The sequence below is a fragment of the Acipenser ruthenus genome, chromosome 20 (genome assembly GCF_902713425.1).
Source record: "Acipenser ruthenus chromosome 20, fAciRut3.2 maternal haplotype, whole genome shotgun sequence".
Taxonomy (NCBI): domain Eukaryota; kingdom Metazoa; phylum Chordata; class Actinopteri; order Acipenseriformes; family Acipenseridae; genus Acipenser; species Acipenser ruthenus.
The window spans coordinates 3,247,697-3,264,297 of NC_081208.1; the positions used below are offsets into that span (position 1 = coordinate 3,247,697).

Consider the following 16,601-nt stretch of genomic DNA (forward strand, 5'->3'; position numbering starts at 1 on the left):
TGGCATTTTTGTCGTTGATCTAATATAATACGTTTTGGTTTTTTTTTTTTGGTTTTTGTTAATGTATTGGAACAGCGTGATTTTAGGTCTACTACACGAAGTGTTAAAAAAATAAAAGTACCCTTGATCAAATAAAAAATCCAATACAGGATACATAAATTATTATTATTATTATTAATAATAATAATAATAATAATAATAATAATAATACATTGGTGTAGTCACTTAGCTTAGCTAAGAAAATTCATTTGGGAATGGGGGTTCGTAGCGGAGATCTGATAATAAGGAGAAAAAAACAACACCAAACATTGTATTTATTTATTTATTAGCAGACGCCCTTATCCAGGGCGACTTACAATTTTTACAAGATATCACATTATTTCACATTATACAGATATCACATTATTTTACATACAATTACCCACTTATACAGTTGGGTTTTTACTAGAGCAATCTAGGTAAAGTACCTTGCTCAAGCGTACAACAGCAGTGTCCCCCACTGGGGATTGAACCCACAACCCTCCGGTCAAGAGTCCAGAGCCCTAACCACTACTCCACACTGCTGCCCATTTTAATAGCAAAGGCTGAACTAAAGACCTTGCCATTAATATTTGAATGACCTAACCCGAACCCAAACCCTAAACTTAATTTGTTCCCCTTTTTAATTACATTTTCTTTCTTTATTGATTTTTTTTTAATGAATCAGAATAATAACAAAAGGTTAATTAAACTGGGCCACCAGCTCAAGAAAATAAATAATGAATAATATACTTAACTACAGAATCAGAACTACAGGGCATATCCACGAAAAAACACTCCCCCATGATTACATTCAATACAAGTGTACTATAGTAAAAGCATAGTTCAAGCATGGTAAAGCCCAGAGAGCTGTGGTACACCACAATGACAATCATAGCAAACTATGGTAAATGCATAGTATAACCATGAGAAAGCATGGGAACACTGTGAAATTACTGCGCACATGTAGTAAAGGTACTCCTGGAAAGTATTGGGACAGATAAATATATTAAGAACAACTGGAGGTGGGACATTGGTAGGCCTTTTTACACCCCAGACCCCTTGTTTACTAAACATCTTGGTATTCCTGGAGATATCATTGTCCCATTTTCAAAAACAGGTACAATATTGTGTTAAGATGCTTTGAACAGACGTTATTCAGGTAAATCCAGGTTAGATGTGAGTCCCAATGTTAATAGAGATGTGAATACATATTGTTTTAACTTATATGAACAGGAATAAGGGAGTGGCCAAAAAATGTAATCAATGCATTGCTGTAAGAAGGCAGTTGTATTATACAAAATTATATTAAAGCAATTATTTTTTATATAATATAAGGCACTAATGAATTTACTTTCTGTATAAGCATTCACGTTCAAAAAACAAATATTTTAGTCACACACACAAAAAAGAACAGAATTCAGGGGCAGCTCGTGAGTCATAATTGCCAGCTTGTCCTTCACCATGGCATATGCAACACACATTAGATCGGCATAGTGTCTGTTTAGGGTTAAGAACCAGCACCATTTGATGTCCTATTGTATTGCTGTCAACAGGAACAGTAAAAACCTGATCTAAAAAAAATCATTTTCTAAATTGAGTATGCACACTTATATATATATATATATATATATATATATATATATATATATATATATATATATATATATATATATATATATATATATATATATACCAACTGTAGCCTGGGTTATCTACAGAGGACTCATAGGGATTTTTAAATGGCATATTTACCAGCTTCTGCATGAATATTTGGACAGCTGCAGGCGACTGAGAATATCATCCAAAACCAATGTCTAAAGAGCAACGGGTCTGGCGCTGTTCATTTCTATTCCTCTCACGACAGAACGAGCCCCGTGACTATGATAGCTGGCTGAAGGACTCCCGAGGGGTGCCTACACGAATGCTGACGTCATGTTCGTGTTTTTAATCCCCCGCAGAGGAAAAGGAAAATGTGTGGACTGAGCTTTTTAACTAGATTAATGGTAATTTATACCCAAATGTCATACTGCAGTTGAGTTGCAGCCTTGGGCGTATTTAAAGTTTTTATATTAAATCTTAAGAAATTGCTCAACTTACAAGGTTCAACCGACTAATGGGCCCGCATTTCAGACTCTTGTAGTTAAGAAAACGCCTTTAACATAAAAAAGGCATATAGAGGTCGTCAGCATTTATTGAATACAAATGTCACATTTTTAACAGGCATTTAAATGCGCACGTGGTATATTCCCAATTCAGTTAAATTCCTGCATTGTTCGTTTGGACGCGCTATTGTATTTTACTGGGGTTGGACAGTATATTGGAAACACCTGCCATAACACTGTCAAAAAAAAAAAACAACAAATAAAACAAAACATAATGACCAATCACTTTGGGTCCTTGACAGCAACTAATCGCCACCTATAAACTGTGTGAGGTCAGCTGTGTGATACTGAATAATACAGACATGCAACACGGAGATGCATCCTTTATATATCACAAAGGATAACAGGAGCATATCATTCAGTCCTGTTGTAAGACAACCCTTCTACACAAAAGGTGCGAAACTCACAGGCGATTCTAATCATGTCTCCAATTTATATATATTTTTTTATTCTGAAATATCTTCAAACATATACTGTCTGATCCGTATATTCAGTAAGTTATAGAGTCAGGCACAGCAGACTTGAAAGTAATCATTATCTTAAACAAAGCCAACACAACATGCTCACGCTAGTTTTCTATTTACTGTGCAGACTGATGCTGGAGAACACATTGCAGGGATGCATTGTGCGCACCACAGAGTGCAGAACGAACATGAAACAAGTTCATTTCTTTGTATATCTTGTGCTTGATCTTACTATTATAGGCATCTGTATTCACGTTTTTGTAATTGCTCTTATTTGAAATCATTCTCATCCACACGTTCTCTTACTGGACTTTACTCCTATAAGCAAATATGTTTTCTATAACTGCTCTCAGTCAAACTCGCACTTATATGTAATTATTTCCTGTATTCTTTATTTTGCTCTTAATTGAATTTGATCTATTTGCTACTGGTTTTATTGTACTTTATAACATACATACAAATGTACAGACGTAGGGATTTGATCCCTACAGGGGATAATAAATAATAAGCTAACAGAAACCTGATGTTTAAAAAAAAAAAAAAAAAAAATCATAGCGCGGTTGATCCCTAATAATGAGAAATAGTGTTTTGATAATACCTTGGTATCTGGCAGCAACCATTAATGGCTATTTGGGTTATTGATTCAAGTCATGCTCTTACCAAGAAGTCACACCTGACATACGCAGCATGCTGTACTTCAACTGCACACGGGACAGACGCTGAAGCATAGGCAGCTCATTGGAGCTCTTTTGTTTTTGGAGCGCATTATTTACATATAGATTGATTTCAAAGTTATACATTACATAAAATGAATACAAGAACATTAATCCAATAAGGTAAACCAGAGCTTGACAGTATTTAACTATTGGATGGTTTATATACAAGCTTGTCAATGGTACAGCCAGTTGTTTTGTGTCTTAAGTTCATATCTTCTCTAGACCTGCTATGTTATGTGTGCAGGTGCCAGACGGGTCAATACATCGATGCCAGCATTCGCTTTAAAAATGGACACAACACTGTGCTCTGTTGGAGAAACAGAACTGTGTTAATGTGCTGTACAGCACTCCAGGACTGTATCACCACCAAAAAAAAATCTCCTTTTAATATTGTTTTAGCTTCCCTTTTTGGGGAAAAAACAAATGCGATCATTTCTGGCTTCAGACAGGCACAACCTTTGAGATCTCCATCAGTGTTAGGAGACAAATATGTTACATACAGAGTAACAGATCATTGCATTTGCACTTGTTAACCTTTTTTGTCATTGCAACTTCTGACATGGCAATCCGGAACCTTTTGTTTTACAATGACCCAGAGGTACTCTTTTATATTAACTTGCCCTGATGAAATAGCTTGCTCCTAACCTCTGAGTGCATGTCTTTTGCAGTATTGTATTTAGAATAGTATCCCCTACTGTGTCAAGCTGCCTCCACTATTTTTGATTCTCATGTGTGTCTTTTTTCTTCTGTTAGTATTGTACATCATGCTGTACAATACTAACAGAATAAATAAAAATAAAACTTTATATTATTTCAACTTCCCAGTCATCAAAGTGGAAGCAGGTGTACCAGAGAAAGGGAGCACTTAGGTGATGAAAATGATCTAGAGAAAGGGAGGGAAGGGGTTAATATCGTCCACAGGTGTAATGTGGGTTTGAGCCACGCTTAATGTCGTCTCTGCGTCAGTGCCAGCCTTGGTGAGGGGGGATATATAAAAGGGGCTACAGCAGAACAGAGGAAAGCCCTGATTGTGAAAGACAGCGACAGCACCTTGTAGAGTCTCAGCCTGCATTGATCTCCTCCGCATCACTCAGCATGCAGCTCCGAGCCAGCCTGGTGTCCCTAATGCTTGTGGTGTACAGCTTGAGAGTCGTAGCCGTCCTGCCTGGCGAGGAGAGACTCTCTGTGCACAGTAACAGGGTGAGTAGGGGACTGGGGGACAGCCTGGGACACCTGCCAGCAAGAGATGATTTATCTGTAAAGGAATATATATATATATATATATATATATATATATATATATATATATATATATATATATATATATATATATTCTGCATGGATGACTGTGTAGCATATCATATTTCTTTACCTGAGGTTTCATTTTTTTGGGGGGGGGGGGGGGAAATACAATTAGTTATTTAAATAAAAATGTGCTTTATCACTGATTATTTTGTTATACAGTAACAGGTTTGCAGGGATAGACAGGTGATAAGAAGCAGAGAAGCAATTTCATCATTACTTTTTTTCCTGTGCAAAAAAAGGAGAAATTTTCAGATGCAAAAAATTAGAACATTATCTACGATTCGGCCAAGATAGTTAGATATGCTTTTAAAAAAAATGTACATTTTTATTATTTTGCCAATATTTTACTACTCAAGATAACTTTTTGATGTGCCGACTGTTAAATTAGGGATATGTAAGGTTATATAAGAGAAGTACAGGAATAAAATAATGAATGCAAATGATTGTAACATTTAATTAGACTTTTCTACAAACTAGAATTTGAGACCCTCTCGTTACATCAGAAACTATTGTTTTGTCAGAAATGTAGCTTAATTCAATTTTTAATATTGCAATAGGTTTACATTTATGATTTTTTTAAAAATCAATGTATTGTATGGATGTCTGTGTATTATAAATCCATATCAAAGTGTCAAAAAGTGGAATTTCAATTTGTCTTTATTATTCCTTTTTGGATTGTAATGTACAAATAATTGTGCAGTTTGGCTCTGCGGGAGGTGAATAAAAAAATATGAGAAAATAAATCTGGACATATGCTTTGCATTAGTCTTTCACACATAACCGTAAATCAACGGGGTACCTGTAGAAATACTAAAAGAGATGTCAGTAACAAAGTATTTTCTATTGGTGCATGTATCTAGGCTTGTCCCATCTATCTGTTCATCCATCTGTTCCACTGCACACACAGGAGCTGAGCAAAGAGAGGAAGGAGGGCTTTCTCAAGTTGCTGTCAGGCTTGCTGGATGGAGTGGACAGTTCAGTAGTGCTGGGGGAGGACGTGTCCCCCATGGACCTGGAGGAGCCCCTGGACTCCCGTCTTGAGGAGAGGGCCGTCTATAACCGTCTCTCACAGCTACCCCAGAGAGCTCGCAAAGCCCCCTGTAAAAACTTCTTCTGGAAAACCTTCACGTCCTGCTAACACCCAGACCCCCTCGCCCAGCCTCCAACACCAGACCTGTGACACGATGAACTGAACTCGCACTGTAAATAACATGAAAAAAAACAACCTGTGGTCTTCATTCACTCAGTCTGTTTAATTATTATTACATCCAAAATAAAGCATGATTAAGAGATTTGTCTTCCATGTGCTTCCATTTCTTAACATGCCCGCAACTAGGCTTGCTAGACTCATGTACAGTAGTGTAGGTTTGAAACATGACATAGGTGAAAGTGGGTATCAAAAAAAATTAAAAAATATGCATTTATTTAACTTTCCAAGCCTAAATTAAAACTATAATGCCCAACTGTATTTATTTTCAGTGGGTTACAACTGGCTACGTGATTCACCGATGCAATGGTGGGTAATACAGAATTAAAAGTACTGTTTCACTTGGTCTGAATTCTTTTGAAATTCTAAGGGGTTCTATTTTGCATAAAGAGCCCATTCTAATGTTGCATAGAATGCTAGCACTAGAAATTAGGGGGGAGGGTTACAGTCCAATAGGTTTACCAGTGCAGCTGTGAAATGTTATTTGGATCATTATAAAGGGTGGAACCATCTGCTAGGTAAAGCTTCTGGCTAAGAAACAATATTAGCAGCTTGACTGTGCAGAAAAATGGACGAACCTCTGCAGGCTAATACAGCACCCTGCTTTAGATTACAATTTATAACAGAGACATTGACTAGTCGGCCACTGTATTTAAAGTTGCTACTGTGAAAGGGTGCAGTTATGAGGGATCTAGTGTAAGAATCCATTCAATTAAACATGTCAAACACCAAGCCCTCTGTGGTTGATACTCAGTTCTTATTTCAGAACTATGGCTAGTGGAAGCGAGTCTATAACTGCAGGCTTCTCTACAGTTAAATAAGAAGAAATCCCTGGTTCCAGGTATATATCTGAGCAGCCTTGACTTGTCAATTTACCCCCAACTGATGTGCGTATTTATTTTCTGAAACGTGCATACAGGCTGCAACTGACACATTCACACGACTGGGTAGTTTTTAATGGATTTCAGCTACACTCACAGATATTCACTGCACAGTTACTGCGCTTGTTCCAGGTTTCCTTGCCAGCTCGTAATGGTGGCTCACTCACCCAGTCACAGTAGTACATATGAACTAAAGACAGTTGCGTGTCATGTGCTATACTGCTTGTATTACTGTGCCTCTTCTGTAGATGAGTAATACTTTTGAAATACTGTAAAGAAGTAGTTTTCAATGTTTTTTTTTTTTTTTGCTCTGCTACAATGGAAGCAGGTTTGACCATTCTGATGTAAGGAACCAGTGGGTTTAAATATATCCACAGCTACAGAACACCACAGCTGTTAATGGAAGTATAATAACTGGAGCCGTACGCTTTAAAAATGACCCTGTGTTTGATTGTAAGCACCAGAAGCAATCTGTACCCAGCGTCGGGTCACGCAGGCCAGCTTTTAAGAGCTGTTATTCTCTGAACCAAAAAGTGCTCCAAACAGATGAACCTTTTCACATGCTGACAAATCTAAGTGACAGCTGATCCACCAATGATGGCTTGAGGCTATTGGGGACGTGCGTGTCAGTTCAGTGTCCCTGAAACAAGAAAGATACAACTGCCTGCCTGCCTGCCTGCCCTCATCTCTCAAAACTGCGGTCTCATAATTACAGCGCAGCAGTGACATGATGAGAAAGGCCTTCTGGCTCACCAATATGAGTACTTACCTAATCAGAATTTCAGTTTCATCCATCTGACACATGTTTTACCTAAAATGATTGGTTGTAGAACAATATCTTGGAATTCAAAATAGCTATGCCATTAATCAATGCCAATAATATAATAGCAGCCTAAGTTAATACAATTAAAAGTCACTCCTAGGAGTAAGTAAAGTAGTAAAAGTTTTCTTACTTCAAAGACACTTCATGAAGTACAGTAAGATGTACTTTGAGCCCAATTCATACCATTTTATTTGTGATTCATCGCTGATAATGTGTTAAAATAATCAATCAATAAAAACAGCTCCTCTTTAGCTTTCAACAGCTAAAGAGTTAATTGAATTGTGCCACAAATGTGCTCAAATACAGGCTGTGTCAGTACCTAACACTGACAGCCACATTGCTTCAACATTGGCTTGAGACCTTAATCTTGATCAGACAAAAAATGGAGTTAGCCTAGGCCACCTAGGCCATAAAAAAGTTACACAGAATACAATAATACATTGTGGTGGTTGTCATAGCAATTTTATAATGAATCAGGTTTCGCTAGCAAGAACATTCTGCTATCAATTGATTATTCTGCATTTGTTAGAGTTTCAGATTTGTCCTGTCTGTTGTGTGTCCTTTATGTCTGTGCCTTTATTAATTGCTTTAATATTTTGCGACTGACGCACAGGAAGTCAAATCAACATTACATGTCAGAAATCAAACTGCTTTTCACTTGTTTGCGGCCTGTTCGATGACAATGATTATACCTCTATTTATTTACGATGCTCGTGCGCAAGCGCCAGCAACACTGCATTCTAGCAGCCTACTTGATTATTTGAGAATATTAAACAGTTTCTCAACTGAACGCTTTTGACTTTTTTGGTTACGTGTGAAAAATGCTATTTGGGTTTAACAGCGTTTGTTTTGCTCGTAAGTAGGATTTGCAGACACATGCTAGGCCCGATGCAATAAAGGACTGTGGATTTAGGTTTCAGAATGCTCAGGCCTCGCTTCCTTTAAGGTAGATTAACAGGGACATGAAATAACAGGCTACCCGTAGAATTACAGTGTGTTACATTATTATAATGTACACTGGTGATATCATTACTCAAACACAATTTTCCAAAGCACTCTCGAAACTTTGTCATACAGTCAAAGCTTGGCAACATGCCTTTCCTCCATCTGAAGTTTCACAATCCTCTATAAAATTATGCTTTACACTCTAACAGAACCCAGTGTAGTAAATTACATCGAGAACATAACACATATTACAAAAACAACTCCAGGAGGAGTTTATTAAATCGACACAGCGTCTATTTAATTTATATAAAGAGGGATGGATCAAAATACAGCCATGCTTTCAATATATCAAATAGGATTTAAAATTTAAAAATATCGCAGTGCAGAAATGTCACTGCAAAATATAATATATTCTAATGGATCTGGTTATCCAGATAATTCACAGCATGGTAACAGTGTTTAGTTGCACTTTAATTACAATGTAAATCCATGCGTGGTTCTGTAGTAATTACCTTTGCATTACAACATACATTAACGACCGCCTAACATTATGATTTGCACGCTGTGTTATCTACCTTTGTAAAAGCAAGGCAGCCATTAAGAAAAGAGGAATGAAATGGCACTTTCTGAAATGTCACTGTCTTGAAGTCTAAGGAATCCTACACTGAATGCTTTGTTCTTCAATATCATTATTACCTTGCACCGTGGTATTTATCCATTTGAATTCAAATCTACCTTTTACTACAGCCTGTGACAGCATCCATCTGCGATGCAGAGCTTGTGTGGTCTGCTTGGCGTTTGTAACAGCTAGATCCTTATTTCTTTCTAACAGTATTGAAAGAGGACGTGGTAATCCTAGGCTGCCCTTTTCTACTATTCAGCATATGCTAGAGCCAGCGGGTAACGTCTCTCCTGGCATCACATGATCAGTGCAATAGCTTCCTGGATTTCTTTCAAAAGAAAATGGACCATATTAGATTTGAAATTGTGTCTTCACCCATCGTTGCTGCTTTAATTATTGATCCTCCTGCTTTCACTGGGACTGTTTTAACTGTCTGAATTATCTGCCAAATTAAAACCTGCCACCTGTTCTTTAGACCCTATTTCCACTTCCTTATTCAAATCTTGTTTCTCAGCCGTGTGTCTCTTTGTTATTAGCATTATTAATGAACCACCGAGCTCTGGAATTGTTCCCTCACCCCTCAAACTTGCTGCTGTTGCTCCTTTATTAAAAATAATAATAATAATTTGGACTCTGATGTGCTGTGCAACTGCAGGCCAATTTCAAATGTACCTTTTCTGGCAAAAAATTTTAGAATGGGTTGTAGCGTCTCAGTCACATGTAATGAGCTCTATGAACCCTTTCAGTCCGGTTTTAGACCTTAGTTAAGGTGGTAAATGACTTATTGACGGCTGCAGATTCAGTCTCTCCGTCTGTTCTTGTTCTTTTGGACCTTAGTGCGGCTTTTGACACTGTTATCATGATGTTCTTGTACATCGTTTAAGAACTACATTAGTGTTTTTGGCACTTCTCTTCAGTGGTTCAAGTCCTACCTGTTTAACAGAAGACAATTTGTTACCATAGTAGGTCTGATGTTGTCTCATTCCCCAACGCAACTTGCGGTCTGCTAAAAATGATCCCCTTTCCATGCCAAAACCAAAGTTACGAACTATGGGAGATCCTGGCTTTTGTTATTTGTCCCCTGGTCTCTGGAACTCCCTTCCAAGGTCAATCAGCGACAGGGTCTGTCTATGTTTAAATCGTGCCTCAAGACTCTTTTTTATGCATTGACTTACAGCAATACATAGTTTTTATTGCATTATTAACATAGATCCCCTGCCATAGCTGTAAACATAAAATCTTACAATCCCATGAGTGGTTCTCTATATAAAACACAAGTGTGATTGTAACATGGGGGAGTGGAGTCAGACAAATATGGGGGTGTGCACAGCCACAGCGGGTGCAATGCTGAGGCTAAGCCACTGCCATGTAATAATCCGACTGCACCAACTCTAGAAAAGAGCGACTAAAAGGTTTTTTTATTGGGAAAGAGCAATGCATGAACCACAAGAAAAGCAGAGGACAATGTTTTTTATTTCTGAGATAAAATATTCTTTTTGTATTTACAGCCAGAGAATATATCAAATGGATCAGTTTCCAGGGCTTCGTAAAAACCAAGGCATATTAGTCAACATCAGCTACACAAATTAGACACCGTCTAATTTCAGCATCAGCATCACAGGCAAGGCCATAACCAGAGCTGACATTCTACCAGGTCAAACTTAGGTTTCAAGTTATAGCTGGCAGTGTTTATATGACTGCTTGGTATTTACTATTCAACATCCAAATCTATGTTACACGGCAAACCAACAGAGAAAATCGGTACTTTGCCAGAATTTTTACATAAGCATCAGCATTTATGATTTATGATAAAAAAAAAAACAACCGAGGACACAACCTCAGTGTCTTCATAGCTAGTTATGGTCATGATCACAGGTTGTAAAGCACTGAAGGGGACCTAAGCAGAATAAAACAATCCAGATTTAGTTACATTGGTGAATTGGAGATGTGGTTGAGGACTCGGTCAAACGAAATGTATTCAAATCAAAATAAATCAGAGCAACTAAACAGAGAACAAAACCAAGCGAGTCCTCAATCTCACCTCCAATGGAGTTCAGCTACCAAACACCAGGCACGTATTCTATTGGCTAAATAATCCCATTCTCACAGCTATCAAAGAAAGGAACTGGATTTTCAATTTTCAGGCTAAACAATGACATCCATTATCCTCCCCGCTCTCTCCTTCTTAAATCAAGCTTTATAAACGTATCCAGTTACACACAGTTTTTTATTAACAACATGCATTCCAGGTATTGATCAGTTGTGTGCAACAGGAAAGCTAATATATCTTATCCATATGTTAGACTAGCTGTCCATCCTGATGTAAATGGAAAAAGGAGGCAGCAACAGTAATTCCTGGATCAAAGTTCAGTAAGTGTTGGTCCACATTGATCATTTGGTAACATTTTACATTACGTGTCTGTATTTACTGTGTATTTACATAGTACTTAATTAATAAATGCATGTACTTAAACAATTACAATGTTATTATGCATAGTTACAATTACATAATGTGTAAATCTTTTTGCATGATTTAAACCTAACCCTAACCCTATCCCTAACCCTAAACCTAAACCTAAACTTAACCCTAACCCCTAATCATAAAGATTTTAAAGATTTATACATTAAGTACCTTGTAACTATGCTTAATAACATTGTAATTATGTGTAGGTACATCGGTATTTACTAAGTAACTACTATACACAGTAATTAGAGAAACTTAATGTAATGTGTTACCAATCATTTTAGCGCACGATTTTAATGTTAAAAATTATGTTCAAGATGTTTTGTGTCAATATGTCAACATGATATGTGCTGTCTGACATCTCAATTAAGTAAATACCCTCAAAAATGGAACAATCAGTATTCATTAGGTACTGTTTGGTCTAGCATCTATATCTGGGCAATTATTGTGTACTGTGTCTCTGAGCCTCTCAACTACAGACCATCATCAACGTTTGATGTTTCTGAGTTTTATTTAGTACGGTACCAAAAGATTTAGGTCTTAAAAAAACAAACTTTTCCACTTGTAATATATCCTTGAGCAGTACAGCTCTACAGGAACATCAAAGCCTGCTTCTGTAACTAAAGGATTTGATTAGTTTGCTTTTGATCTAAAAAAAAAAAAAAAGTAAATTGGTGACGCAGAATTTATTTTTTCTGGGGGGGACAAAAATGCAATTGAGTTTTACAAATTGAAGACTTCAAAGTAGATCCTTTACAAAGATGCGACTCAAGCAGAATTCTTTTTGATGAGAGGGAACAAGAGACCCCCGTAAGACTGTGATATTGCAGGGGAAGATCAGAATGCTAAACTGCTTTCCAGGATCGTGCTTGAATAGGTTGCTTGCATTTTAAGGGGAGCAGTGGGAAGCTATTAACCCTTTCCACCACAAATTCATTCTTCTGCACACTCTGTGTGACATTATACACGCACATTAAAATCCAGTAAAAAAAATACTAAATGAATTGAATGCAGGTGACTATAATTATTCTATCTTCTACTAATCCCCTTAAAATGATGATGATGCCCTAAAAGGTAACTTTGCTATCCCTTAACATTGATTACACTTTAGTTAGCCAATATTAAATTAGCTTTAAAAGCCATTTTCATTTTTTATTATTATAATTTTTTTCCAATTTGATGGCGCTTGCAGTCATTCAGATTGGTTGTGGGTCCTGCTGATCCAATGTTTTGTAATTATGTTTTTGAGCTTGTCTGGACAAGTGCTATATATAAATCAATCTTTATTTTATATAGCGCCTTTCATAGTGGACCACCATCACACAGCGCTTTACAAGATGCAGTAACAACAAGAAAATCCATAATACTTTAAATACAGAGAAATGCATAATACATGATATACAGTAAAAAAAAAAAAAAGCAGAATACATTAAATACAGTGGAAAGTGCATAATACATGATAGTAACATAATACATGAAATAGTAGCAGCAACACAGCAGCTAATAGCAGATATCAGGCTTAAAGAGCGTGGAAAGCAAGAGAGAACAGGTGGGTCTTGAGAGTTGATTTAAAGAGAGTGACGGTGCACCAAAGCTGGGAGAGAGTTCCAGAGAGTCGGAGCCATGAAGCTAAACGAGCGTTCTCCAAGTGTGGTGAACTTATGCTTGGGGATAACAAGCAGGCCATATATATAAAAAGTCATACACAGGTTTTGAACAACTAGATTTATTTATGAGTTGAGATCACGTGACTCCAGCCAATGCTAAAGTATGTGGGACAAACTGAAAGCAGGTCTTGTGGACTGATGCTAACAAAACAAAATCACGTAGATGTTTCCCAAAGAGCGAGGTTCTTCACCTGCCAAAACATTTCTGACAGGCATATCATATAACGCTGCATTGAGGGTAAGATTTACTGAACTTGTTTATTCACTGTTTTAAAGGGGAGTTAAATATGTCATTTCCTGCATATCTCTAAGGACTGAATGATTCCAGCTCTCTCCCTCTCTCCAGAGTCCCGTTCATTCTCAGGGACTCAGCTGTAACATTTCCGGAGAACAAGTTTGCTTTTGACTGGTTTGAAGCCGAGCTCGTGACAAATGGAGGCATTGTTACTTTTCTTTAGATGCTTTTCGAAGAGGCGAAGGCCCGGCTAATAAATGTCTTGCGTCTGTCAGGACTGTTCTATAAAAGTCAGACACCGCGGGTCTGTTTAATGCACTGCTGGCAGGACACAAAGTGAATTTGGCATTTACTAAGAGAAGAATAATGATGTCTGATAGATTTGGGTGTAATTGTTTTCCAGCCCGCCTCTTAGTCTTAAAGCACATAATGACCACTTTGCACAATACAGCGAAACAGAATTCTCAGAAAATGAGATGTCATGGCGATAAAGAAGTGAGGTCGGACAACCATCTCCATAGCAATGCAATATACGCATCACACTTCACCAGTTCCAGGAAATTTAGATTTTAGATAATGCAGAAAAGACCAAAATAAAATGTTGTCAACCGAATCAACATTTTGGACAGGCATGCATCTAGTGTACGCCTTGTTCAAAACAACCAATAACATTTCCCAAAAATAAATAAGTTGTGAGCAGAAGACTTATAAAAAATAGGTTAATAATTAACAACTGTTGCCAATTTAATACACGATAGTGTTCTTGGAAAAGCAATGTTGATATGGTGGCTATGACACAAAGCAGAAGATGTTTAGCTGTTCACTATCCTTTGCTTACATGTCTGTTTCAGTCAAAGCACCATAAAATGGAATTGAGTACGGCACATACTTTCATAAGGGTTTTCACAATGTTCTCGAGACCACTGTACCACACCGCTTACAACTTATCTTGTCTGCTGTTTTCGTAATACACCGATACAGTCAACGTTTTTATGGTGAGTGAGATTTTTCAACAATATAGAGTGTGGAAAAATGTAATTAATTGCCCTAAATGCAATTCTTCTATGGAACTTACCTTAACCCTAATGTTAAGGTAGGTGTTTGTGTGTTGGAATTAAGAACTAATTTAAATCTTAAATCTCAGTTTTCAAATTCTCTCAGCTGGCCTCTGGCAGAAAAGCTTTACTGCTCTGGCAAATTGGAATGTTTTCATTTCATAATGATGTAGCGAATTGAGACATAATTAAAAAAAAATGATTAACATAATTTAGATATTTTATTTAACATCATGTAATCAAAGAAACTACAAAGTGATATTGCAAAAGTCTACCGGAAGCCACACTAGTAGTACGGTATTCCATGTTAGATTTCAAAATGTCAGTTTTTTAAATTTGTGTCAGTTTTTTGTTAAGTATAACTACAAAGCATTATGTAATTCAATATGTTAACATAACATTATCGAGCAGGTTTCATTCAACTTTATGAAGCAAAATTAGTTCATTCTATATCTGTTGCGCATCCTTCTGTGTCGTTTTACCTCAGCAGTGTCTTCTGGGTCAAAGCAGGTCAGTCTACTGGGGGAAAAACATTGGTTAATGACAGGAAAGAAACCATTGAAGTAGAAGGGACAATGTTATCCTCCAGATGAAATTCCCAAGCAAGTGCAACCCTAACTGAAACCAAGTCTACAAACAGAGTGTAGTACCAGATTTCATGTTTAAAATAAAAAAATATGTGATTACTATAACATGTGTTTCTTTCAAGACTGCACATTTTAAACCTAAACTGTGAATGGAAATACACTGTAGGTAGTATCATTATTTTAGCTTCTATTGCCAGCATACGGTGAAAAGGAGGGGCTGCATTAAAATGCACTCTCCTACACAAATAATGAGAATTGAAACATATTATACCATAAGAACAACAAACTGCTGAAGGCAGTGCCGTTTATTAAGGTTCTGAAGATTGAAATATCCATTACCAGTAATCTTGTGAAATGTTTATCCTGCTGCATATGTATTACATTTTTTAACTATACTTTGCATATAATTAAAAGGTCACTGTTCGTGTTTTATTTATTGATGCGCTTTCCTCTACGACAACAATCACAAACATTAGTAATATGGTCTGCGGTGCTAGTTTTTGTCCGAAGACTCTTTTTAAAAAAAATTCTGTTTTGAAACAGCCAATAGAAACAGACAAGAAAGCTTTAGTGAATGCAGTATTGTGTTTAAACCTTTCATGCATATCTCCCTCATATAGGGTAAAAAAACCTCTCTTCTAGACTTTATATGTGGATGTATGTAAGACGCAAATGCATGATAGCCTTATATGATGATGCCAGATATTTTCAATATTTCATGCATGAAATAGTTAATCGAAACAGGCTTTTAAAACAGTCTTTAAATAAAGAGTTAAGTCGTGAACATGGACCTGTCCAGACTGAAGAAAAAACTAATGACAACCCAGCAATCACTGTAGATTTGAGATGAATACAGTGAACTGCAATTACTGTACCAGTACTTTCCCACTATTACAGTTGTATTGCACTGCTCACGGTGGTGTGTTTAATCTCGCTGAATAGAGATATTCTGCAAAACAGTCCTTTAAACCCAGCCTCAGTATACTGTCATGGTATATCAACAGCATTGTTTAAATGTACTAGAGTCCTCTATTACACCTATATAAATAAGAATTTCAATCAAAACTCTTAATTCCTATTATAGTTCTCTTTGTGACCCCTGCTGCTCCATTGTTCAAATAATAGGAACGTAGGCCGGTTTAACACTAAATCATTATAATGATACAGGCATCACTGAGATCTTGAAGTTTCTGGATCAATTTTACGTTTATTGCTTCTGCCGTGTCCCCAGACGGCTTATTTTAAATTACGCGGAAACAGGTTAAGAAAAGAATGTTTTGTCTGTGATTGAAAAGCCCAGCAGTGTGGAAAACTCGTCTGTCTCAGTGTTCCAGTTGTGATCCCCTCCAAGGGACAGAAGATTACTTTAAAAGGCTATTGATTAAAGATAGGTCAGGGTTTAAACATTTTTTTATGCTGTGTTAATTTTAAACATTACAGTAGAACA

The 16,601-nt window shown here is 36.9% G+C and overlaps 1 protein-coding gene across 1 annotated transcript; it reads left to right on the top strand.

Moving 5' to 3' along the window:
* Positions 1-4,387: 4,387 nt before the first annotated feature.
* LOC117425063 (somatostatin-1B-like) lies at positions 4,388-5,960 on the top strand. Its single transcript, XM_034041724.3, has 2 exons — positions 4,388-4,563; positions 5,576-5,960. The coding sequence occupies exons 1-2, from the start codon at positions 4,459-4,461 to the stop codon at positions 5,804-5,806; spliced, it is 336 nt and encodes a 111-aa protein (XP_033897615.1). The 5' UTR covers positions 4,388-4,458; the 3' UTR covers positions 5,807-5,960.
* Positions 5,961-16,601: the final 10,641 nt, after the last annotated feature.

Coding starts and splice junctions, on each gene's coding strand:
- LOC117425063 (XM_034041724.3), top strand. CDS start 4,459: ATGCAGCTCCGAGCCAGCCTGGTGTCCCTAATGCTTGTGGTGTACAGC. Junction 4,564..5,575: donor TCTCTGTGCACAGTAACAGG/GTGAGTAGGGGA, acceptor CTGCACACACAG/GAGCTGAGCAAAGAGAGGAA.